General features: G+C 42.4%; 1 protein-coding gene across 2 annotated transcripts in view; it reads left to right on the forward strand.

Annotated features, from left to right (window-relative positions):
* Positions 1 to 21084, forward strand: part of ppm1f (protein phosphatase, Mg2+/Mn2+ dependent, 1F) — a 75033-nt gene extending 53949 nt beyond the window's left edge. Inside the window, exons 4-7 of one of the 2 annotated variants that reach the window (XM_072245280.1) lie at positions 5867 to 6055; positions 9313 to 9456; positions 12578 to 12671; positions 14636 to 21084. In XM_072245280.1, the coding sequence (XP_072101381.1) occupies positions 5867 to 6055; positions 9313 to 9456; positions 12578 to 12671; positions 14636 to 15048 (840 nt within the window). In that variant the 3' untranslated portion in view covers positions 15049 to 21084. The remainder of the gene's footprint in view (positions 1 to 5866; positions 6056 to 9312; positions 9457 to 12577; positions 12672 to 14635) is intronic. The other variant, XM_072245289.1, reaches the window with a different exon arrangement.
* Positions 21085 to 26807: the final 5723 nt, after the last annotated feature.

A 26807-nucleotide genomic window follows, 5' to 3' on the forward strand; every position in this document is an offset into this window, starting at 1 on the left:
CTTTTGAACTGGAAAAATCCCAGTGGACATATAAATGCTGTCTTCGCTTTGTTAGCCTCACTCATGAGGATCTGCTAATATCCACTCCTCAAGCCCAGCACACTGAACCACTTCGCACCATTCAGACAGGCCAGTGCGTCTTCGATCCTTGGGACTGTATACTGGTCAGGGATGGTGTGCCTGTTCAGAGTCCTATAGTCCACACACATCTGTACCTTGCCATTCTTCTTTCTGTCCACTACTATTGGAGACACATAGGGGCTTCTGGACTCAGTGGTGATGATTCTAGCTTCCTTCAACTTACACACATGCCGCCGACTGTCTTCCACTTCTGCAGGGCCAGTCACTGCGACCTTTCTCTGAATGGGGTGTCTTCAGTCACTCAGATAGTGTGGCAAGTGCTCTTGGAACAAGCCATATCAAACTCATCAGTAGAAAAGACACCTACTTTCAAAATCTTTTCTATCAACCTCCTCTCCCCAAAGTTGAATGACACAGCAGTCAGCTTTCCCCCTCTTGCAGATAGTTTCTCCCCAGCCTGTCTCACAGGAACACTGGACATTACTGTCACTGAGAAGAGATTCGTCAGGGCACCCCCCCCACCACTTGAAGGTGACCTCCCTCTTCGTAGTGTTCCTGACAATCACTGCCATCCTGTTCGTCTGTACAACCGAGGGCTTCTGCAGTCCATATGTACCACATGTTTTGAAACCCCATCATGAGCTCCATTGGGCTTCCTGTCGCACTAAACACCTTCTCTAGTGCTTGCATGTAGGCCGCAGAAGTGGCAAAGGAGTTCTGTGCCTTTACAGCTCTCACTGCGTCAGCAGCCCACCCTCTCAAACTTTCAACCATTCGCTGTCGTTTTATGTCATTAGAGCAGTGCTACTCATCTAACAGCTGAGAGGTCTGCTCCGCCCAAGTCTCATACTCCTCTTACCCTTTAGGGGTGGGCTTTGTTCCTGAGAACGGGCAGAGCCTATGGTAGCTGGGACTTTGAACCTGGACATTTTTCCATTTATTTGCCAGGGAGATAAAGGCTGCTATCAACTCAGAATTCTCACTCTTAGCAGGACATTAGACATTCCAAATCAGACCACTCCTTCTCCTCGCTCCGCAGAAATGAGAGCACCCTGTCTTTGAAGTCTCTGCCCCCAGCTACAGGGGACTTGACGTGCGATTTGGCCTGCTCTCCTACAATCTTCTCCTCCTGGAAAGTATGGATAGCCCACGGCCCCCTCTCCTCTCCTGGAGGCCCAATAGTACCAGGCAGTTCCACTGCCGTTATGTCAGCGCTCCTCTGAACTAAAACAAAGCTCTTGCCCACTAATTTATCAAACCTCTGCCCCCCAATCATAACTTTTCCTATGGCTTTAATAGTACCTAAAATTCGATTAACAATTCATCAGGGATACAAATGCCTACCCCACTCAACATGCATACATTCCCCAAGGATTCGCACTACCGCTCACCCATGTACTGTAATCACTTTGCCAGACAATAGTTTAGCACAGACTTAATCACAACCCACTGGATCACAACTCAGGGTAATCACACGGCATCCATCAAAATCAATCCCAGACAAGCCCCCACAATTGAAACACTCTGGTTCTGTTGGCTGAAGATAATCTCTGTGAGCTTGAGGTGCGAGCCTACCCCGAAACCCCCGTTTGAGTGGATGCTGCAGGATTTGTTACCCTGTTACAGATAGGTACCACGAAATAACAGACAGTACACTGCATACAATTAAACAATTTAGCTTTATAATTCTTAATTTGACTAAAAGGTTAGTAAAGAAAAAGCAAAAAATAAGAAAGGGGCTCATTTTAATTAAGCAGTCTAATATCCAGGATTTGGAGCTTATGGTTTTCCCTTTGCTGATCCACCTTCAATCTCCCAGGGCTTCGTCGAATAATAGCCCTGCTCCGGTCGAGTCCTACAGCCTCTTCTCTCCAATATCTTCTCCCTTCATCTCCTACCGAACAGAAAACCCAACTCACCCCAGTGTCAGGCACACAACACCAAAGCACACTCCCTTCATTGGATGGCTCACATTCCAAAGCACCCATTATCTCTAACCATAACCCAAACACTGCTTCTCCAGAAAGATCATTATGTTAGTGAAATCTTTCCTAGGGTGTTACATTACATTACATGTGTGTCAGTGAAATCTCTGCTGGTGGTCTAATTAGACTTGGATGATGCTGTTGCATGGTTTTCAGGTGTTTACACCTAGCTACAGATATATCTAAACACTAAATGAATTTATTTGTACAGTTCTGCTGTAGTTGGGAGACTAATGTTGCATAATAGCAAGTAATAGGGGCATATATGATTACAGTGTCTAAATCCCACCTCCAGCCTTTCCCCTGCCCAACATGGCCAAGTGGGGCTGAAGGGCCTATTTTAGCACTATATGGCTCTACAAAGGACATTTGCACAGATAATTAGTAGGAAGGAAGTCACAGGATGTGGACCTAATGTGGGCAAATGAAATTACCAGATAATGGGCATCACAATCGCCATGGACAAGTTTGGCCAAAGGGCCCATTTCTATGCTATGCAATTCTGACTCAATCTAGTATTGACCCTTCATCTCAATCTAGTATTTGAAATAGATTATCACTGGATCTATAGAGTAGAGCCATAGTGTAAAACACTTGACCCACAGGATGGGTCCTTTCAGTCCATACTCATCATCCATGCTGTCTGCACTGTCCTGTGGCCATTTGCCATGGTAGTTTACCCCCATTTTTAGCTGACTATCAGTCCACCCCAGGATAGAGGCCCAAGGACTATTTAATGCCAAGTCTTTTTCTCTGTACCCATGTTCAGATTCATGTTGATTGTTAACCCTAGACTCAGTTATTTTGAGCAGGTCTGTCACTGATAGACATGGATCTGACAAGCTTAAAAAAAAATGCACCAGACATGTAGTTACCTAAGGAGCAAGGCTTTTGCATCTGTGTACTTTATACTTTATTGTCGCCAAACAATTGATACTAGAGCGTGCAATCATCACAACGATATTTGATTCTGCACTTCCCGCTCCCTGGAGTACAAATTGATAGTAAATATTAAAAATTTAAATTATAAATCAGAAATAGAAAATAGAAAAGGGAAAGTAAGGTAGTGCAAAAAAAAAAAAACAAGAGGCAGGTGTGGGTATTTGGAGGGTACGGTCTAGATCCGGGTCAAATAAACCTGATTTAAAAACAGTGCATGTGGTTACCTAAAGGTAAAGTAAAATGCAACCTTCAAGTTGTAAATCTGCATGTCCCAAAATAAAATTGTACATAACTGCATAAGTGCCTCAGCAAATGATGCCAGAAGAGAGAATGGAGATTCTCTCACACAATGGATATCCTGGTACATGAAGACTAGGCTGAAGGGACTACAAATAATTAGGAAAGTGATTGCTTATTGCTAGGCAAATTGTGTTACTTAACGGGCAATGGTGGGACCTTACCTGATGTGTTGTGTATAGTACTGTTACGTTATTTAAAGAAATGCGTTGATGGGCGTTGTCTCTCATGTTGAAATGTTGGCTGCACTAGGCTCATTTAGAAGAATGTGGGGCCGATTCTTGCCTTGCAGTAGCAACAGAGGGGACTGAGGACAGGTCATTGTGGGAGGGGAAAGAGTTAAAATGACATGTTACTGGAACCACAAGAGAGCAGTAATGGTTGCCTAGTCTACGCTTGATTTCTTCACTGCAGAGAAGGCCATATTTGTAATCACTGAATGAAGATCAGGTTTGAGGAAGTACAGGTGAATCTCTGCTCAACTTGGAAGGACTATTTAGGTTCCTAAACTGATGAAGGAGGAGGTGAAAGAGAAGTGCTACACCTCCTACAGTTACAGGAGGAGATGCTAGGGGTGGGTGGAAGGGAGTGGTCCCTGCAGAAAGGGAAAGAGTGGGGGAAAATATAGCTGGTGCTGTGGTCATGTTAGATTGCTGTCACTACTGTGAATTTGCTGCTGCTCTACAAAACTCCACCTTTTTTTTAGTTCTGTCTGATGAAGGAAGAGCAGTAGATGTAGTGTATATGGATTTCAGCAAGGCATTTGATAAGGTACCCCAGGCAGGACTTATTGAGAAAGTAAGGAGGCATGGGATCCAAGGAGACATTGCTTTGTGGATCCTGAACTGGCTTGCCCACAGAAGGAAAAGAGCAGTTGTAGACGGGTCATATTCTGCATGGAGGTCAGTGACCAGTGGTATGCATCAGGGATCTGTTCTGGGACCCTTACTCTTTGTGATTTTTATAAATGACCTGGATGAGGAAGTGGAGGGATGGGTTAGTAAGTTTGCTGATGACCCAAAGGTTGGAGGTGTTGTGGATAGTGTGGGGGGCTGTCAGAGGTTACAGCGGGACATTGATAGGATGCAAAACTAGGCTGAGAAGTGGCAGATGGAGTTCAACCCTGGTAAGCGTGAAGTGGCTCATTTTGGTAGGTCAAAAATGATGGCAGAATATAGTATTAATGGTTTTGGCAGCATGGAGAATCAGAGGGATGTTGGGGTCTGAGACCATAGGACGCTGAAAACAGCTGCGCAGGTTTACTCTGTAGTTAAGAAGGCATACAGTGTATTGGCCTTTTATTAATCGTGGAATTGAAATTAGGAGCTGAGAGATAATGTTGCAACTATATAGGACCCTGGTCAGACCCCACTTAGAGTACTGTGCTCAGTTCTGGTCGCCTCACTACAGGAAGTGTTTTGAACCTGTACCTTGTGGAAAAAACCATAGAAAAGGTGCAGAGGAGATTTACAGGATGTTGCCTGGATTGGGGAGCATGCCTTATGAAAACAGGTTGAGTGAACTCAGCCTTTTCTCCTTGGAGCAATGGAGGATGAGAGGTGACCTGATAGAGGAGTATAAGATAATGAGAGGCATTGATCATGTGGATAGTCAGAGGCTTTTTCCCAGGGCTGAAATGGTTGCCACAAGATGACACAGTTTTAAGGTGCTGGGGAGTAGGTACAGAGGAGATGTCAGGGGTAAGTTTTTTACACAGGGAGTGGTGAGTGCATGGAATGGGCTGCTGGCAACGGTGGTGGGGTCGGATACGATAGGGTCTTTTAAGAGACTTTTGGATAGGTACATGGAGCTTAGAAAAATAGAGGGCTATGGGTAAGCCTAGTAATTTCTAAGGTAGGGACATGTTCAGCACAACAGGCCGAAGGGCCTGTATTGTGCTGTAGGTTTTCTATGTTCTATGTTCTTATTTTTAATTAGATTTAGTTATGGAGTTCTCCTGCTGTGTTAATGTTTTTATCAAGTGAGCTAAACTGCCACTAATGAAAATAAGAAATCTGGAATTAGTCTGACTTGATTTACTTCAAACAGGAGTTGCATCTCCATAATTTTGTTTTTACAAATTCCTCACATTATCTTTTAAAGATTATTTGGTTACGGCTTGAAATTAGCTTGTAATACTGTAGTAAGTGGCAGTAGAGGTCACTGCTCCTTATGCCTTGGTAAGCTACTCATGACTGACAGTGTTAATGGAATTGAGGAATATAGTATTAATAAAGTGATTCATTGTAATTGAGAATTACCTCTTCTAGAATAAGTCTGCCAGACTATTTAAATCCATGTAGTTTGTTTTTTTAAAAAAAATGGGGACAATGGTTATTGAAAATGTATTGAATGGTTCTCATTGCAGTGTTTTGAACCTGTACAAAACAAATTGATTAAACAGATCATACACATCTTCTTAAAACTTTGTCTTCATGGCTTGTTTTTTTTCCCCTAAGTTAAAGAGGAATGATGATTGAGCTGTAAGACAGTCCTGCTCTGTACCAACAGTGAAAGCTGCAAAATACAGAAAAGAGATGTGCTGTTGTTTTCTACTCTAGGATGAGAAAGAGAGGGCATACTTTGCTGTATTTGATGGACACGGTGGAGTAGATGCAGCTGTCTATGCTGCAACACACCTGCATGTCATTCTTGCTCATCGGGAAGAGTTTTCTGCACAGCCAGCTGAAGCATTGAGGAGAGCCTTCAAGCAGACTGATGAGATGTTTCTTGAGAGAGCCGAGAGAAAGGTAACTGCAGTAAGGCTGAGAATAGTTCAGAGGTCATGTTAGCATCTGGTTCATCACCAACATTTCTCAGAGTATTTTTTCCTTAATGCAATTTGTGCTCATTACAGTAACAGCACAAAAATGGGAAACGATAAGCACCTCAATTTCGATTGAAATGATGGCCCATTTTTACCTGACCTGACAAACAATTGACTACTTATGTCGCAAACAACAGGAATTCTGCAGATGCTGGAAATTCAAGCAACACACATAAAAGTTGCTAGTGAACGCCGCAGGCCAGGCAGCATCTCTAGGAAGAGGTACAGTTGACGTTTCAGGCTGAGACCCTTCATCAGGACTAACTGAAGGAAGAGTGAGTAAGGAATTTGAAAGTTGGAGGGGGAGGGGGAGATCCAAAACGATAGGAGAAGACAGGAGGGGGAGGGTTGGAGCCAAGAGCTGGACAAGTGATAGGCAAAAGGGATACAAGAGGATCATGGGACAGGAGGTCTGGGAAAAATAAGTAACAGATGGGGTACGAGGGGGAGGTGGGGCATTAGCAGAAGTTAGAGAAGTCGATGTTCATGCCATCAGGTTGGAGGCTACCCAGACGAAATATAAGGTGTTGTTCCTCCAACCTGAGTGTGGCTTCATCTTTACAGTAGAGGAGGCCGTGGATAGACATGTCAGAATGGGAATGGGATGTGGAATTAAAATGTGTGGCCACTGGGAGATCCTGCTTTCTCTGGCGGACAGAGCGTAGGTGTTCAGCAAAGCAGTCTCCCAGTCTGCGTCGGGTCTCGCCAATATATAAAAGGCCACATCGGGAGCACCGGACGCAGTATATCACCCCAGCCGATTCACAGGTGAAGTGTTGCCTCACCTGGAAGGACTGTTTGGGGCCCTGAATGGTGGTAAGGGAGGAAGTGTAAGGGCATGTGTAGCACTTGTTCTGCTTACAAGGATAAGTGCCAGGAGGGAGATCAGTGGGGAGGGATTGGGGGGACGAATGAACAAGGGAGTCGCGTAGGGAGCGATCCCTGCGGAATGCGGGGGGGGTGGTAGGGAAAGATGTGCTTAGTGGTGTGGTGGGATCCCGTTGGAAGTGGCGGAAGTTACGGAGAATAATATGTTGGACCCGGAGGGTGGTGGGGTGGTAGGTGAGGACCAGGGGAACCCTATTCCTAGTGGGGTGGCGGGAGGATGGAGTGAGAACAGATTTACGTGAAATGGGAGAGATGCGTTTAAGAGCAGAGTTGATAGTGGAGGAAGGGAAGCCCCTTTCTTTAAAAAAGGAAGACATCTCCCTCATCCTAGAATGAAAAGCCTCATCCTGAGAGCAGATGCGGCAGAGACGGAGGAATTGCGAGAAGGGGATGGCGTTTTTGCAAGAGACAGGGTGAGAAGAGGAATAGTCCAGAGTCAGTATCTCCCCCATTTCACATACATCTGCTCTCACTCCATCCTCCCGCCACCCCACTAGGAATAGGGTTCCCCTGGTCCTCACCTACCACCCCACCACCCTCCGGGTCCAGCATATTATTCTCCGTAACTTCCGCCACCTCCAACGGGATCCCACCACTAAGCACATCTTTCCCTCCCACCCCCCCCCCCGCATTCCGCAGGGATCGCTCCCTACGCGACTCCCTTGTCCATTCGTCCCCCCCCATCCCTCCCTATTGATCTCCCTCCTGGCACTTATCCGTGTAAGCGGAACAAGTGCTACACATGCTCTTACACTTCCTCCCTTACCACCATTCAGGGCCCCAAACTGTCCTTCCAGGTGAGGCAACACTTCACCTGTGAGTCGGCTGGGGTGATATACTGCGTCCGGTGCTCCTGATGTGGCCTTCTATATATTGGCGAGACCTGACGCAGACTGGGAGACCGCTTTGCTGAACACCTACGCTCTGTCCGCCAGAGAAAGTAGGATCTCCCAGTGGCCACACATTTTAATTCCACATCCCATTCCCATTCTGACATGTCTATCCACGGCCTCCTCTACTGTAGAGATGAAGCCACACTCAGGTTGGAGGAACAACACCTTATATTCCGTCTGGGTAGCCTCCAACCTGATGGCATGAACATCGACCTCTCTAACTTCTGCTAATGCCCCACCTCCCCCTCGTACCCCATCTGTTACTTATTTTTATACACACATTCTTTCTCTCACTCTCCTTTTTCTCCCTCTGTCCCTCTGAATATACCCCTTGCCCATCCTCTGGGTTCCCCCCCCCCCTTGTCTTTCTTCCCGGACCTCCTGTCCCATGATCCTCTCGTATCCCTTTTGCCTATCACCTGTCCAGCTCTTGGCTCCATCCCTCCCCCTCCTGTCTTCTCCTATCATTTTGAATCTCCCCCTCCCCCTCCAACTTTCAAATCCCTTACTCACTCTTCCTTCAGTTAGTCCTGATGAAGGGTCTCGGCCTGAAACGTCGACTGCACCTCTTCCTAGAGATGCTGCCTGGCCTGCTGCGTTCACCAGCAACTTTTATGTATGGACTACTTATGTCAATGTGAAGCACCTTCAGACGGTCTGCAGAATGGATTTAAGTTGGTGATTTCACTTATTGTCATTGCTGTGTAAAGCCTGGAGCCAGATCTATTACAGCAAGCATTAATAAAATGGAGCATATTCAGTGTCATTTAGAGATTTGTTCAGATTTGCAATTTCATTGCTATAAACATAAGGTGCGCAAGAATAATCAGAAGTTTGCTCTGAGGAAATTAGATCTGTGGTTAATGTATTGAAAATATTTGCTTTTTACTGTGTATTGTGATAATCAATTAACAGTACTCCATTAGATAATAAAAATGAATACAGGAAATACTCAGACCATTTATTTGATTTTTCAATTCCTGGGTTGGATGATAACTGGAGAAAAAATTACAAATACTGGAAAACCAGAACCACAAAATATCAGTACTGCTCAGCAGTCGTGCAGTATCACTGATACAGCTGACAATATGGGTCAAGAACCCTTCTTCAAAACAGGAAAAATGAGAGGATAAGTGTGTTTTAAGCGTTTTCCAGAGATTTTGTTCTGGATTGAGTAAAAATGAGTGTAAAACTGAAAAACCAGATGTTGAAATCAGAATCAAAACAAAAATGACTGGAGATCAGATATCATGTACGAAATGAGAAGCAGTTAAACATTCAGAGCACAATGATGAAGAGTCTTTGATCTAAAATAGAGAACAGATTCTGTTGACAATGGTTCAGCAAGAATTGAGGCATGTGACTGGCATAGATGTCTTTAAATTATTATCTGTTGCAGAAACTGCGAAGTGGTACCACTGGAGTGACAGCGTTAATTGCTGGCAATACACTACATGTGGCTTGGCTCGGTGATTCACAGGTGATGATGGTGCGGCAGGGCCAGGTTGTGACCCTTATGGACCCACACAAACCTGAAAAAGAGGTAGGTATTTTATAAAGGTAAGGGGCCAAGTGCAGCTGAATGATTTCTGGCTCAACTATTATGTAGACGAGACCATGGATGATAACACACATTCATTACCAGCAACATGGAAGCTTAGGCTAAATGTTTATATGCACAAGTTCTACAAAATACTGCTTAGTATTCATCAGAGATTTTCACTTGCAGAGTCCTGTGGTTCTGTGTTAAGGTTACGGATAAGTGTTTTAATTTTTTTATTGAAGTGCCAAGCCAATGTCGCCAAGTTCTTAATTGCTGGCAAGGTCAGTGATGATTTCCCGTGAGAACGTGTGGAGAGCTGCCACCTTGAACCTCTGCAGTGTCTGTCAAAGTTCAAAGTACATGAACGTCACCATTTACAACCATGAGATCTGTTTTCTTGTGGGCATACACTGTAAATCCAAGAAACACAATAGAATCCATGAAAGATTGCACCCTACAGGATGGACAAACAACCTATCTGCAAAAGGCAACAGAACAAAAGGGAGGGAAAAAAGCAATAAATATCAAGAATATGATATGAAGAGTCCTTGAAAGTGAATCCATAGCTAGTGGGAACATTTCAGTGTTAGGGCAGGCAAGTGAAGTTTTCCCTTCTGGTTTAAGAGCCTGATGGCTGAGGGATAATAACTGTTCCTGAACCTGGTGGATTCTGAGGCTCCTGTACCACCTTCCTGATGGCTGCAGCAAGAAGAGCGCATGGCCTAAGTGGCGGGGGTCCTTGATGACAGATGCTATTTCCTGCAGTAGCACTCTGTGTACTCAGTGGTGGGGAGGGCTGTGATGGACTGGGCTGTATCAACTATTTTGTAGAATTTCCTGTTCAGGGTCATTGGTGTTTCCATACCAAGCCATGATGTAACCAGTTAATATATTCTCCACCACATATCTGTAGAAGTTTCACTGATCTATAGATCTGTGAAAGTACCACTGTTAAGTGTTAATCTGAGTGTGGCTTCATCTTTACAGTAGAGGAGGCCGTGGATAGACATGTCAGAATGGGAATGGGATGTGGAATTAAAATGTGTGGCCACTGGGAGATCCTGCTTTCTCTGGCGGACAGAGCGTAGGTGTTCAGCAAAGCGGTCTCCCAGTCTGCGTCGGGTCTCGCCAATATATAAAAGGCCACATTGGGAGCACCGGACGCAGTATATCACCCCAGCCGACTCACAGGTGAAGTGTTGCCTCACCTGGAAGGACAGTTTGGGGCCCTGAATGGTGGTAAGGGAGGAAGTGTAAGGGCATGTGTAGCACTTGTTCCGCTTACACGGATAAGTGCCAGGAGGGAGATCAGTGGGGAGGGATGGGGGGGGAACGAATGGACAAGGCAGTTGCGTAGGGAGCGATCCCTGTGGAATGCAGAGAGAGCGGGGGAGGGAAATATGTGCTTAGTGGTGGGATCCCGTTGGAGGTGGCGGAAGTTACGGAGAATAATATGTTGGACCCGGAGGCTAGTGAGGTGGTAGGTGATGACCAGGGGAACCCTATTCCTAGTGAGGTGGCGGGAGGATGGAGTGAGAGCAGATGTATGTGAAATGGGGGAGATGCGTTTTAGAGCAGAGTTGATAGTGGAGGAAGTGAAACCCCTTTCTTTAAAAAAAGAAGAGAAGCCCCTTTCTTTAAAAAAGGAAGACATCTCCCTCGTCCTAGAATGAAAAGCCTCATCCTGAGAGCAGATGCGGCGGAGACGGAGGAATTGCGTGAAGGGGGTGGCATTTTTGCAAGAGACAGGGTGAGAAGAGGAATAGTCCAGATAGCTGTGAGAGTCAGTAGGCTTATAGTAGACATCAGTGGATAAGCTGTCTCCAGAGACAGAGACAGAAAGATCTAGAAAGGGGAGGGAGGTGTCGGAAATGGACCAGGTAAACTTGAGGACAGGGTGAAAGTTGGAGACAAAGGTAATAAAGTCAACGAGCTCTGCATGCGTGCAGGAAGCCGCGCCGATGCAGTTGTCGATGTAGCGAAGGAAAAGTGGGGGACAGATACCCAGAATAGGCACGGAACATTGATTGTTCCACAAAGCCAACACCTGTCCAGCTCTTGGCTCCATCCCTCCCCCTTCTGTCTTCTCCTATCATGTTGGATCTCCCCCTCCCCCTCCAACTTTCAAATCCCTTACTCACTCTTCCTTCAGTTAGTCCTGATGAAGGGTCTCGGCCTGAAACGTCAACTGCACCTTTTCCTAGAGATGCTGCCTGGCCTGCTGCGTTCACCAGCAACTTTTATGTGTGTTGCTTAATTTCCAGCATCTGCAGAATTCCTGTTGTTCACTGTTACGCTTTTGGCCACTGTGCTCCAGGATTTGGATTCAATGGTGAAGGAACAATGATATATCTCTAGGTCTGCATGGTGCATAATTTGGAGTGGAGCTCGTGGATGAGAGCCTGCTTTGGATGCCCAGATGTCGTAGCTTTGGGAAGTGTAGTAGAAGTCTGACCAACTTTCTATCTGATCTTTATCGCGCTGTAGCCCAAGGCAACCTTCCTGGCTATTCACAACACAAGAGTTTTATGGATGCCCTGAATGTTATTGAGCCTTGATTTGTTTTTGGAGTGATCCAGAGAAGAAGAGAGTGCGCAATCATATTCTTGCCTTGTCGCTTATAGATGTTGGAACAGCAGATGAACCTCTGACTTGCCACTCACCTACTAGCCATGTGGTTGGTCTAGCTAATGGTCTCTGGTCAACAGCTAACCCCATGAATGTTAATAATGTGGAATACAGCAATAGGTACTGAGCAACAAGTTAGACTCTTAATTTATAAGGACATTACCCTGTGCAGTTGCTATTCTGCTGCTTTCAATCATTGTTAAATAGGAATTCATCAATTGAGGGAGGATGGTCAGAGTTAATTCAACCAGTTTTCTTTCCCCCTATTCTTAAAGTTAAATCCTTTACATTGTAGCAAGTCTGATATTGCTGCAGAATCTCATTGTTTTGAATAATGTTTGGATTGTTTTCTCTTTAGCTGGTTGTTATCTTGTCCTACAAAAGAACATGCATTGCTGGTAAATTGCTTTGGTAGATTTTCACAACAGTATTTTGTTTCAGCTTAGCTTTAAAACAAATTATTGGCTATCCCTGATTGAATATTCTACTTTAGGATGAAAAACAAAGGATTGAAGAGCTTGGTGGATGTGTGATATTTCTAGGATGTTGGCGTGTAAACGGAACACTCGCAGTCTCTCGAGCGATCGGTGAGTTTCCAATTTTCTTATCAGTAGGAATGTGCTACATCTAGTGGCTGGCTATCTTAGACCAGTGTATGAGATGCGCCAACTGTAACAAACCTAACACTATTAAAATCTTGCCCCTTGTCTTCTCTTTAAATAAAAAAATCATTTTACAAGAATCATCAAAAGCTTTGATTAATATTTCAAACACAAGTACTCAACTTGACATTGCCTCATAGATGACCTTTTTTGTTAAGGCACAATTAATCCTTCAGTTTGAACATACTCACTCACAGATGTATTATTCCTCCCACCCCTTCCCCACCTCCCTGTACATTTTTTGTTAAAGTATCGTTTAACCCGCTGGGAAATGGGTGTGAGTCCCTGCTCTTCGCTGGCAGTTTCTCAACTTGGAGAGGCATCCTGTGACAGGCATTGGGCAGTCTGGGGTGAGCAGTATGGCCTCTCAGTGCTGAGATACAGGGTTCAGGGTTGCACCTTGCTGGTACACGGTCTAGCATGTACTGCACATTAGCAAGTTGCTGTAGAATCCTCTTTTTTTTTAATATGATGGAAGCTACTGTCTGACCTTCATTGTTTACTTGCACAAACTCAAAGGTCATCGACAGTCACTGACCTAGTTAAAATGGAGGACTATCTGGGCTAGGTGGAGCTGTACAATCAAACAGAGGGGGGTAGACAGCAGCTTCCTGGTGAAGTTTTGCTCCAAATTATTGCAAGATTTTTAAAATCCATTTTTAAGATGGGGACATATTTGTTGAAAAGTACACTATCCCCTTAATTGTACTGAGAATGCTGAGAGAAATATCGCTTCACAACACAAGTTAATAAAAATCTATCTTCATGGTTTTCCAACTGTATTACAATTGTAGCTGGTATATGTATCGCTCTTTTTATATAGCAAAATATCCCAAGCAGCATTATTTAACACATTGATTGTATTGAGCAGCTACTATATTAAAGTAGTAGATTTGTGTAGTGTCTTAAAGGAACAAAGGTACAGTTGCAGAGGACTTTAGCAAGGGAACTCCAGAGCTCAGAGTCTTAACAGCTGCCTGTGGAAGAGCTATTAAGATTAGGGATGCATAAAAGGCTAAAACTGGAAGAATGCAGAAATTTTGAGAGGATTGTGCGACTGAAGTAAAGTAAGAGACAGGAAGGGTGAGCACAAGGAAAGATTTTTTTTAATATATGGGGTATTGGGATATTTAATGTAACCCAGTAAGTACGATGGGTACTGAATGAAAGAGACCTAGTGATTGTCATCTATCAGTCCATTAGGATCAAAGATAACTTGCTTGATCTTTAAATATCTGATGAGGCCAACATTGAATCAGATGGGTGGGTAGCTTGTAAGGGAGTGTAATCTTTTTGCAGGACTTTCACTGAAAATGTTTCTAAAATTTCGTTTAAGACTTTATGAAGGCCATGTTATGATTTTTGCTTACCATTCCATGGTAGTGTAGCAGTTAGCACAATACTATTACAGCTCGGACCTATTGGAGTTCCGTTCCGGTGCCATTCTGTTAACAAGTGTGTACATCCTCCCCGTGAAATGTGGGGGTTTTCTCCAGGTGCTCTCGTTTCCTCCCACAGTCCAAAGATGTTCTGGGTAGATTGGTTGGTCATTGTAAATTGTTCGTGATTGGATTAGGGTTGTCAGATTTGTTGGGGTTGCTGAGGTGGTGTAGCTTGAAGAGCCAGAAGGACCTATTCTGTGCTGTATCTCTAAATAAAATAATTGTTTATATCTTATCAATTTATAAACAAAGCTTTTTTTTGTGTTGTGCCCTTCACCCACCCCTTCTGGGTCATGTCTATATTAATGAGCTTTGGTGATAAAGATGAAAACTTCAGATTTGTGAGTCATATAAATCCAGGTTCCAAAAGGCAGTGTAACACAGACATTCTGCAGTAATTGTGTGATCCACTCTCTTGCCCACTATTTGATATTTTGAATTTTCTAGGGGACATTGAACAAAAGCCTTACATTTCGGGGGATGCAGACTGCAGCACGTTTGAACTGGATGGCAGGGAAGACTACATCATTCTAGCCTGTGATGGTTTTTTTGATGGAGTTGAACCTTCTAAGGTTGTGCACCTTGTACAAGAGCACTTACAAAAGAACGCAGGTGATGGCAGTTCTGTTGCAGAGACACTGGTCACAGCTGCCAAAGAAGGTGGATCTAGTGACAACATCACTGTGGTGCTGGTCTTTCTGCGAGATCCACAGATCATTCTAAAAGACAGCCAATCGAAGGCAGGCAATGAGAATGCTGGCCTAGACAACAAATGTTCTGAAGCCAAAGGAAGGTCTGAAGCAATTCCACCACAGTCAAGTGAGGATAAAGATAACCAGACAAAGGATGTGGCTTGCTGACTGCTGTATACATGAAACAAGTTAATAGTGTTCAGTTCAGGGAATATGTTTTACTTAGTGGCACCAAAGAATTGGAGAAATAAGGGGATTGGTGTTAAAATGCCTTTACATCTTGGCAGAGCTATGCCTATATCATTTATAACAATCCATTTGAATCTGAAATCTCCTGTAAGATCTTTAATAAAATGTGTGAAAACTCAGTAACTGAAGGTGCAAGAAACTTCAATAGGAAGAATAGAATAGCATATCGAAGTCTGTTACGATATTGTGCATTTCCTTAAATCCCAGGTTTGAAGATATAGCTCCTAGAATCAGATGCCATCTCAATGGATTTGTGCCAAATTGTGTTGTAATGGTGAATATTTAACTAGAATACTTTACTTAACCCTGGTTCATTGGAATGGATGATATCATATTCCATGGCTGTATTTCTTCTGATTTCACATGAGCTATGGCCAGGAATTGAAATACCACTTTTGACTTCCTCCAAATTAACAACACTACGCTGTTTGCACCATACCTGTTTTGCAACCTCTTCTGGTTCAAGCTGCTTCGTGAGTTTCATCTGCTTGAACATTCTGAGATGGAGGTATTTTGTGCTGAAATAATGAAGGCACGTAGCATTACCGTAAAGTTTGCTTGACTAACGTAGGGGATATTGTGAGATTATTTTTGTAATAATGAACTTATTAATGCCAGTATGCAATATAAAACATTTTATTCTACTTCTACTGGCCTAAATGAACATCAGTGATTACTAGAAAGATCCATTCTGAGTTTTATTCTTGGGCTAAGTCCAGCTGGTCCCACTTTTATGATGCTGACAAGATTACCTGAGGTAAAATTGCAAGCTCACAAGATTATAATTTTTTCCAAATTATTTGTTTCTCAAATATATGAACTTCTTAAGCACCTTTATGTACTGAGATTCTTCTAGCAAAAAGTACAGTTGACAATCTCGTGCCTTATTTCGGTCTGTGTGTGCAGTACAAGCCATGTAATAATGTCTACTGCTCTATGGATACATTGCTGGCTAATTGTTCAGTGCCTTATACATCTCTCAACATCTATGGTAATGATGTTTGCTGTGCAGTGCAGTATTACTTTGCCATTTGTCGGGAGAGGGGAAAATCCTCAAATAACCTTAAGCATTTGATTTGTTACTTAATTTTGAGTGTTCAGTCTGTTGCTTATATCAAAGAATATGAACAGATGAATGTATTGTGGTTTTGAATAAAGTTAGCAACTGGAATTGATATGTGTAGAAATATTAGGATTTTCTGCATAGTTTACTAATAACTGGATGCTAAGTCTTGGATGCTGTGCATTTTGAAGAATTTACTTGTGTAAAATTCTACAACCACTGACTCTGAATTTGCATAAAACAATAAGTAATTCTCATTAACCTCAAAAGGACCTGTACCCTCAAGTATGTTTATTTAATAAAATATTAAAAAGTCAATGTGCAAAGAACCCAAATGCACTCCCAGAAAGCTGAATGATAAAGTTTTATTTTGAAACTGTAAAGCTAATAGCATAGGCTGCAATTCAGTCAGGATTCCACAAGAGCCCTTTTGACTGTAAATCATTAATTATTCTTTTTAAAAAAACTTGTAGGGATGGTAGTAACCCCCCAACACTGTCCTTTGCCCCACTTTCTTTCGGGAGCTACCGCTGCATTCTCAACAATTCTTTCTTGATAGGAGCAGGAGAGGGCCATTCAGTCTCTCAGGTCTGCTGTCTCACTGCAATGCTTCCTTTGTCATTTCTCTTTGTTAATTTCTGTTACCATGATCTCTTTATCAGTCCAAGTTTACCAAGGTAGTTTATTTTCAATCAGCAGTAATGGTTAAAAATGTTTTTGCGAAGAGCAGTCTATTGCATCGCCCCCTTAGATGGAGAAAGGCCTCCTACACAGAGCTTGGCAACATAAATTTGTATTCTTATCTTTCATACAACTATAGATTTTAGCCCCTCGTCTTTTAACCCGAAAAGTTCTTGCTTGAACTTGTTTTTTTTTTCGCTGAAGTGTTGAGAAAGATTTTGAAATCTTATATTTAACTTGGCCCTTTGTAGCTAATTCCACCATTGAGTGCTACTTCTCAACAGTCCATATCTGTTTTTTAGTCTGTGGAATTCATTGCCAAGGACGGCTGCGGAAGCTAAGTCATTGGGTATATTCAAGCGACACACATCAAAGTTGCTGGTGAACGCAGCAGGCCAGGCAGCATCTATAGGAAGAGGTACAGTCGACGTTTTGGGCCGAGACCCTTCGTCAGGACCTTCATTGGGTATATTTAAAGCAGAGGTTAAGGTGGCCTTGATTAGTAAGGGTGTCAAATGTCACAGGAAAAAGACAGGAGAATGGGGTTGGGAGGGAAAATGAATCAGCCATGATGGAATTGCAAAGCAGATGATCCAATTCTGCTCCTATGTCTTGTGCTCTTACATTTTTTGTCTTGTTGTTATATGAATTAAGTCAAATACATCAATCTGTTTTTCTCATTAACTGCCTGCAAATACAGTTTTTTAAATTTTCCTTATTTTATTACCTTTAATGATTTTGGCATTTTGTGTTTCTGGATTACTTTTCTGTGTTGGGGGTAGGGAAGAATATAGAGAATCAGGAAGCTCTGTACCCTTCTAAGCACCATTTCTCCTCACTCATACAGGTTGTAGTTTGAATATTGGCCCCACATTCTGAAAAGGAGAATGATAGAGGAGAGAGTTGCAATGAGCAGGTCCTTTTCAAGATGGAGGCTTGTAACTATTGAATTATCCCAAAGACTGATATTTGACCCTCAGTTGCTTGCTATTAATGTCTGAAGGAGAAAATGAAATGTGAGGTTTCCAAGTTTGCAGACAATACAAAAGTAGGTGGAAGGGATTGCTGTGCAGAGGGCATTATGATTCTGCAGTGGGATATAGATTGAAAGACTGGGCAAAAATCCAGTAACTGGAGATTAATATGAGGTCATGCGCTTTGCTCAGAGCAATCAAAGGCATATTATCAAAAGAAGGGAGAATTCAAATGAAGGTCATAGACATTTAGGTGATCTAGTACATGAATCACAACGTTAGCCGGTGGGTCCAATGTAGTTTTGAAGCAAACAGCAGTTTAACCTTTATTAGAGTTTAAGAATTATTGTATTACTTGCTGTAGAAGAACAAGGGGCAATTCTATAGAAACATGGTCCAAAGGGGGCTTAACAGTAGAAATTGAGCAACAACCTGCTGGAGGAATTCAATGGGTCAGGCAGCATCTGTGAGAGGAAAGGAATTGTCGGTGTTTTGGGTTGAAATCCTTCAGATGGTTTCACGATTGGGAGAGTCACAGGTATGAATATAAGACTGAGGTGCATGGAAACAGGTTCTCTTAAAGGGCAATGAACCTTTGGAGTTTTGTCCCCCAGATGGTGGTGGCCACAGAATCATGAGATGTGTTTGGGGTAGAACTGTTTGAAAGATCAAGGAATTGAGGGTTATGGGGGACAGAGAATTGAATGGCAGGGCTGGTTTGAAGTCTTGTGTATTAAGAAATAATGGATCTCACTGGTCTAGATTGTGTATGTTCTGAGACTTGTTGGTTTATATACAGGCCGTTATATTGGGCAATTAATAGAATACTGTAGGGACTGAATAAAAATGCTTAAATGACCTGTAAAGTCTTTTCTCTCCAAGATATCTCTAGCACATCCAGTTATCTTTGCCAGAAGGCTGTCTGTGTATCTGAGAATATCCTGTGGAAATCAGTGCACAACTATGTATAATGGCCAGAGCAGGCCACCATTACATTTCAATGACAGCAGGTTCTGGATGCCTATTCTCTTTTAACTATGGACAATTTTTGTGTGCTGTCCTTTTGCTCCGATAAACAAAAGACTCATGAAGAAGTTGTCTCTGTACTTGTATCACGTGGCATTGTATCAAATCATTTATCCATCAAATATGTTGTCATAGAAATTTTGTATAAAAGAAAAAAAAGCATCGTTGTTTAATATTATACCTAGTGTCAGTCAGTTAAATTACAGATGACCCATTCTCTGAGAGAAGGTCATTATTCTCAATTCAGTACTAACTTTTGCAATCAGTATTGGTGCACCCTTATTTTTGTGAGGATCACTTATTAAACCCATAATGTTGTTTTTGCACTGTTATTTGGAGTGGCCTATATATTCTTGTTTTCATTTTACCGTTACTTGCACATTTATTTGCATTATTGCATAAAACTATAAGCTGAGTATATTATTTATTCACATTGCTTGGTATGCACATATGGATTTAAGAAAGCCTGAAAAGATGATGCCTGATGTGGTTTTGTGCAGTTATTGCTGGAGCCCTGGATGTCGCTTTGTGTATAACCATGAGAATTGCTTTCTTCACTCTCCAGCCAAATGTCTTGTGGTATTCAACGTGTTAAATTATCACTACTCTTGAACTGAGGAAAGTTTAATTGAGGTGCTGTAATACAGCCTGAGGTTAACACACTTCTAAGTGCTGGGGTGAATAATTCTGTGGCAGGGATGCTCATTAAACTCAGTGCTTTATCCAGAATGGTTTGGAGATAATCAGAACATTTTTTATGCTTATCTGACCCAAGTATTCTTTGAGGTTCTTTACAACCTTATATATTCCACAACTGTATATTTTACCTTATATGCCACATGACTTCTGTATCTCAAAAAATGTTTACAAGTGAACAGGTGAAGCCTCATGAAAAAATTGTCTCAACAGCTTTTAGCTCACTACACTTAATTTTTCAATTTATCTTTTAAAAAATAACATTTATTTCATACTTTGTGTGGTTAATTCTGAACATATGAAAGGTAATGTGAAGTTGGCTGACACCCCGACCAATATTTTTGGGCCACCTCACTCCTGGAGTATTGGATAAGACTCCACTATCCCTTAAATTGAATGCTATATCTCAAATTTCAAGCTTGCCAGCACACCCTCTGAGTTTGACGTGCACAGGATAGAAACAAGCCCTTGCTTGAAGAACACTTTCAGGTAATGGTGAATAAGGGTGAAGTTACAAAGAAGAACACACCCTGATATCGCTAGTCAAAAGTATTTAGGACAGTGAAGTGTAACTATATATGAGCCTTGAAACAGGATGGACAATTATCCATTTGTCCTACCACATTCAATGTTTCTGTAGGGAGCTATACATTTTAAATTCTAATAATGAATATGGGTATAATGTCCAACTAAATGTTTCTATTCCCATAATCACTATATAAATTAGTAATTGCTGATAGCAGGCTCAAGGACAAAAGCTTCCAAAATAGGCTTGCTAAAAAAAAGTCATGGCCAGATGCACTTTTACCTTGTGTAAAACAAAATAAAAATGGCAGCATTTTTATCCTGCCAGTTTTTGTTTCAGGAATAAGCCAGTGATGGTTTATCTGATAATGGAATTTAAAGCTAGGCTGTAAAATAGCACAGACATAGCTACCAATGGTACAGGTTTTGCTCTGTTGAATCCTGTTAGTATAAGATAATTACGATTGACTGTAAACTGGATTGAGTGCATCACATTAGGTGGCAGAAAATAATGGAGGGAAAAAAAAGCTCAAATTGCCAGGTGGTATTTGTGGTATTACAGGCAGATTCATCATAGACAGGTTTTTTCCCCGCCAAATCTTGTCTTGTGGTTAATGTTAATTTGTAAGAAAAATCAGGTGTGTATTAAACCTCAGTGCAACCTCCCTGGATGATGTTAATGATGTTAACTTATGACATCTACATCCTGTCTTCAATAAGCTAATTTCAGTAGCCTGATGTGGGCCTCTAGCAAGGACTCCAGTAGGCTGTTTATCTTATCAAAGCTGCACAAAACCAACAGGAAGTGACATTTTGTGTTGAAGACTACTAAAACATCATTCTTCGACAATGCTAAAACAGTAAATAACTTACTAAGCTATCAGTTTGAAACCAAGATGTTTCTTTGCCTTATTGTGGTTGGGGTTTCTCCTGAACTGCTTTTTATGTATGCAGTATTAATCTCATAATAAAGCAATTTATGCAAAGTTACCTTTATTACCTGGCTATTTTTTTGTTTAACTGTCAAGAAAAGTGGCAAAGCATACAGCATATTTTCCACCCAGCATTGAAAATTAAGGGCACATTTAGCTGAGCAAGCCTAAGAGACAGGCTTGTATTCAGGACATTGAAAATAGCAAATGAAGCACATTTAATATGATCCTGGCTGATCTATCCCTATCATTCTCTACTTGTTGGTGTTTTAAAAAAAAAACCTTCTCCCCCTCAAATACAGTAATTTGGCCTCCGTCACTTTCGGTGATCCAGAATTCAATAGGTGAAGAAGTTTCTCATCAACTTAATCCCATATTTTTAATGCAATCTACTGATGGCTGATTCTGGACATATGAAATGTGATTGCAACTGATTAACATCCCTGACGATGTTTTTTGGGCCACCTCACTGTTGCAGTAGTGGATAAGACCCCACCAAAGGTGGACAGTCCTGTGAGAATTCTGTACTATACAGGCCTAGATGACTCAATCTCTGTCATCTCAGGAATGAAATGGTGAACGCTTACTTGCCACAGACTGCATGAAGTATATCCTTTCCAGAGTCTGGAAATGCTGGGTAGAACTAGTATTTCATCACATCTTGAGATTATGGTGGTAAATTATAGCCAGTGTCACATCAGGAAAATTTTGAGGTCATTGAATGGGGGGGGGGGCGCAGAATACAACTTGACCTGTTGAAATTTCAGAGTTTTCTGTTTTTCAGATTTCCACATCTGCAGTGCAGTGTTGTTCGTTTTAATTTTCCTGCAACCTTTTATTTCATGGAGATCGGAACTATGCTTTATGTCCCATGTGTTGTCTAATCAAGATAATATTTAACCTATTAGCATTTAAATTGTGTCTGGAATTTAACATCTGTGCTTGACCTTTCTCAGAGTGTCTATTAATCAATATTGCTGCTTTCACTGATTGAATATATAAACTGTTAAAATTGCTTTGTATAACTGGCCAGTTGAAACCTTTAGTTAGCTTATGGTCTCCTCACTCTTCATATCAAGCACTAAGAATCCAAGTTTATAGTTCCCTGAAAGTGGCAACACAGATGCTTAGGACAGTGGAAAAAGCTATTTAGCATACTTGTCTTCGAAGGGCAGGCTGCAGGATGTAAGAGCTGAGAAGTTATGTTGCAATTTTACGAAACACTGGTGAGAGTATTGTGTGCAGTTGGGGTTGCTATACAATGAAGGATGTAATTGTGCTGTGGAGAGTGCAGAACATTAACCAACTTGTTACCTGGATTGAATGAGATCAGTTACGGTACTTAAATTGGTTAAGCTGGGCTTGGAGAAAAGGAGGCTGAGTGATGAATTGATTGAGGTGTATAAGAGAGATGGGGTACATAGTCAAAATGTTATTCCATTTGCAGGAGTATCAAAAACAAGGGTAAATTATTTGTTGTTATTACATGTACAAAGGTACAGTGAAAAAGTTGCATATCATTCAAACAGAACAGTTCATTACAACAGTACGTTGAGGGAATACAAGATAAAAGAGTGCAGAATAGTGTTGCAGTTTGATAATAAAGTTTCCTTTGAGCTGTAATTTCTCTAAGTACATATATGTCACCACATATATTCCTATGGGCATACTCTAAATCTATAGAATAATAACCATAACAGAATCAGTGAAAGACCAAGGAAAAAATAGGGTGTTCAGCCAGAGTGCAGAAGACAACAAACTGCAAATACGAAGAAGAAATGGTACATAAATAAGCAATAAATATCGAGAACATGAGATGAATCCTTGAAAATGAGTCCATTGGTTGTGGGAACATTTCAATAATGGGCAGGTGAAGTTATCCCCTTTGGTTCAAGGGGTAATAACTGTTCCTGAACCTGGTGGTATGAGTCCTGAGGCTCTTGTACTTTCATTAGAAGGAAGTTGCATGCTGCAGATTGCAGTGAGAATAATTTGAAAGAGGTATATTTAAAAGAATATTTGGAACTATTGCCTGCAGTGCAGGTAGACTGATGTCTGGTCATAGTGAGGCAGATTGAGAGATGAATTCATCTCTTTGTACTACGGAACCATTCAGTACTCATAACAGTGAGACAAGCTGTCCTTGAACCTGACAGTACATTTTTTTTTGGACTTTGAATTTTCTGCCAGATGGAAAGGGGGAGAAGAGAGAATGTCAAGGGTGGGTTAGGTCTTTGATTATGCTGGCTTCTTTACCATAGCAGTGAGAAGTGTAGATAGTACATGGGGGTGGACACTCGTTTCTGTGATGTGCTGAGCTGAGTCCATAGCTTTATGTAGTTTCATGTGGTCAGTTGCCATACCGAGCCACGATGATTTCTGTGATGAATTGCTTAAAAATTGTTGAGGGGCACACCAAATTTCATTAGCTTCCAGAGGAAATAGAGACACAGGTGAGCTTTATTTCATATGATGTCAATGTGGTTGGACGGAGGCAGGTTATATTGGTGATGTTCACTCCTAGGAACTTGAAGCTCTTGACCCTCTCGACCTCAGCGCTGATGACATAGACAGGAGCCACCCTTTGAGATCTAAAACAAGTTATAGTATTTTGCTGAGATTGAGGTAAAGATTGTTGACATGACAGCATGTCACCTAAGCTCTCCATTTCCTTCCTGTACTCCCACTCATTACTTGATGAAGTCATGCGGTGTGCTGTCATCCATCGGTCGTGGGATTGAGTTCAAGAGGTAATGTTACAGCTATATAAGACCTTGGTCAGACCCCACTTGGAGCACTGTGCTCAGTTCTGGTCACCTCACTACAGGAAGGATGTGGATACTATAGAGAGAGTGCAGAGGAGATTTACAAGGATGTTGCCTAGATTGGAAAGCGTGCCTCATGCGAATAGGTTGAGTGAACTTGGCCTTTCCTATTGGAGTGATGGAGGATAACAGGTGACCTGATACAGGTGTATAAGATTATGAGAGGCATTGATCATGTGGATAGCCAGAGGTTTTTTCCCAGGGCTGAAACGGCTAACATGAGGGGGACATAATTTTAAGGCTCTTGGGAGCAGGTACAAGGGGGATGTCAGAGTTAAGTTTTTGACACAGAGAGTGGTGCGTGCGTGGAATGCACTGCCAGCGAAGGTGGTAGAGGCGAATACAATAGGGTCTTTTAAGAGAGTAATAGATATGTACATAGTGCTTAGAAAAATAGAGCGCTATGCAGTAGGGTAATTCTAGGCAGTTTCTAGAGTAGGTTACAATGTTGGGACAACATTGTGGGCCGAAGGACCTGTATTGTGCTGTAGATTTCTATGTGCTATGTTCTAGGACATATGGCCCATACTATGGAGGTGTCATCTCAAACTTGTAGATGGCATTGAAGAATCCAGCCTCAGTTGTGAGTGTACAGGGAGTAGAATAGTGGGCAGAGGATACAGCCTTGTGAGACATCAGAGCTCATAATTGTGGTGAAGGTGTTGCTGCCTGTATATTGGTCAAGAAAATAAGGATCCAGCTGCAAAGGGGAGTGTTGAGTCCCAGATCTCAGAGTTTGGAGATGATTGTTCTTGGAATCATAGTATTGAGAGTGGAGTTGTAGTCACTAACCAAATCTAATCCAAGTGTCTTTACTGCACAGATGCTGCAGGGATGAGTGTGGATCCAGGGAGATGGCAACTAACTGCTTGCTATAGATGAATTGCAGTGAGTCGAGGTTGTTTCCGAGGCTGGAGTTAGCATGTGCCATGACCAGCCTCTCAAAGCACTTCATGATGGTGGATATCAGAGCCACTGGGTGGTAGGCGTCAATGCACATTGCTCTGCTTTTCAGGGTGATAAGTGAGAGGAAGGAGTTTTAAAGCGAACCTCAGTAGTACATCTTTTACACAGTGTAGTTCATATCCAGAATACGATGCCAAAAGATATGGTGGAATAGGATTCAATTACCACATTTACGAGGCATTTGTAGACACTCAAATAAGCATGCATTTGAAGGATATGGTCCTAATGCAGACAATGGGATCGTGCAGATGGGCGGAAAGGTTGGCATGGACATAATCGCTGGAGAGTCTGTTTCTGTGCCGTAGTCCTGCACTTAAACTACATTGACAATTATGCACTTAGCAAATTTCCAGTATGGGCATAATTATTCTTTTTGTTGCACTCAGTATTTGGCACACTGCCCAAAGCACTAGTTCCTTAGCCCCCACTCCACCCCAACAGCCTCATTCTCAGGGCAACACCACCTGCCACCTTCCAGTAGTCTAACCCTTAACTCTGTTCTGCTTTGCTATCCATTGTTTGTTGCCCACTGTTACTTGCCTAGTGACTCCACAGTCAAGATATCTCTGTTAATCCAGTATTAAATGTTATTAATTTACTTGACATATCAAAAACAATGACAGTTCTCTAGCACCGCATAAGTTGATAATTGAACAAGATGAATTTTATCTATGTTCCCATATAATCCTAATATCACAGAGGGCCTGCACCTCAAGGCATGATTATTGGGTGAATATTTGTACTGCAATCAATCTGGAATAGCACAGTCAAGGGCAGGATACCTGTAGCTGCGCCACCATTGTGACTGGGGCAGTGATCAGCAATATTCAAGAGTCCTGGTTACTGCTTCCGAGTGAAGGAATTCAGTAGCAGAGGCTGGTGAACTTTCCGAGAATGTTATGTTTTCTGAAACAGTCCCTCCAGACTGAGCATAACTTCCTCTCCCATTCTTTCAGAGAAAAACAGCACGGAATCAGGCCCTTTGGCCCATCTGGTCCACACTGATCAGTTAAACTAATAAATTAAACACAATTTTTTTTTCTCCCGTTGTTTTACATTTCACCCCTTTTCCTTCCCTCACCTCCACCAGGTTCTTCCACGCACCTATGCAGAGGACGTGGAAGCATTGGAAAGGGAGATTTACCTGGATGCTGCCCGGTTTAAAGAGTATGGATTATGATCAGAGATTAAGGGAGCTAGGGCTTTACTCTTTGGAGAGAAGGAGGATGAGAGGAGACATGATAGAGGTGTACAAGATATTAAGAGGAATAAATAGTGGATAGCCAGCGCCTCTTCCCCAGGGCACCACTGCTCAATACAAGAGGACATGGCTTTAAGGTAAGGGGTGGGAAGTTCAAGGGGGATATTAGAGGAAGGTTTTTTTACTCAGAGAGTGGTTGGTGTGTGGAATGCACTGCCTGAGTCAGTGGTGGAGACAGGTACATTAGTGAAAGTTAAGAGACTACTAGACAGGTATATGGAGGAATTTAAGTTGGGGGCGGTTATATGGGAGGAAAGGTTTAAGGGTTGACACAACATTGTGGGCTGAAGGGCCTGTACTGTGCTGTACTGTTCTATGTTCTAGGGCTGGAAGGAAACCCATGCAGCCACAAAGTTTGAGGAGAATTGGTATGTCACCAAAGGTTTGCACATTTCTACAGGTGTATCGTGGAGAGAATTCTCACTGGCTGCATCACCACCTGGTAATGAGACTCCAGTGCACAGACCACAAGAGACTGCTGAGGGTTGTATACTCGGCCTGCTCCTTCGCAGGCATATTCCTTCCTACCAAGGACATTTTTAAAAGGTGTCTCAAGAAGGCAGCATTAATCACTACGGCCCCTCGCCATACAGGACATGTCCTCATTATTACTACCAGGGAGGAGGTACACAATCCTGAAGACCCACACTCAACAACTCAGAGTTGCAGATGTAGCTCAGCACATCATGGAGACCAGCCTCCCCTCATGGATTCTATCTTCACTTCTCA

The sequence above is a fragment of the Mobula birostris genome, chromosome 2 (assembly GCF_030028105.1).
Source record: "Mobula birostris isolate sMobBir1 chromosome 2, sMobBir1.hap1, whole genome shotgun sequence".
Taxonomy (NCBI): Eukaryota; Metazoa; Chordata; class Chondrichthyes; order Myliobatiformes; family Myliobatidae; genus Mobula; species Mobula birostris.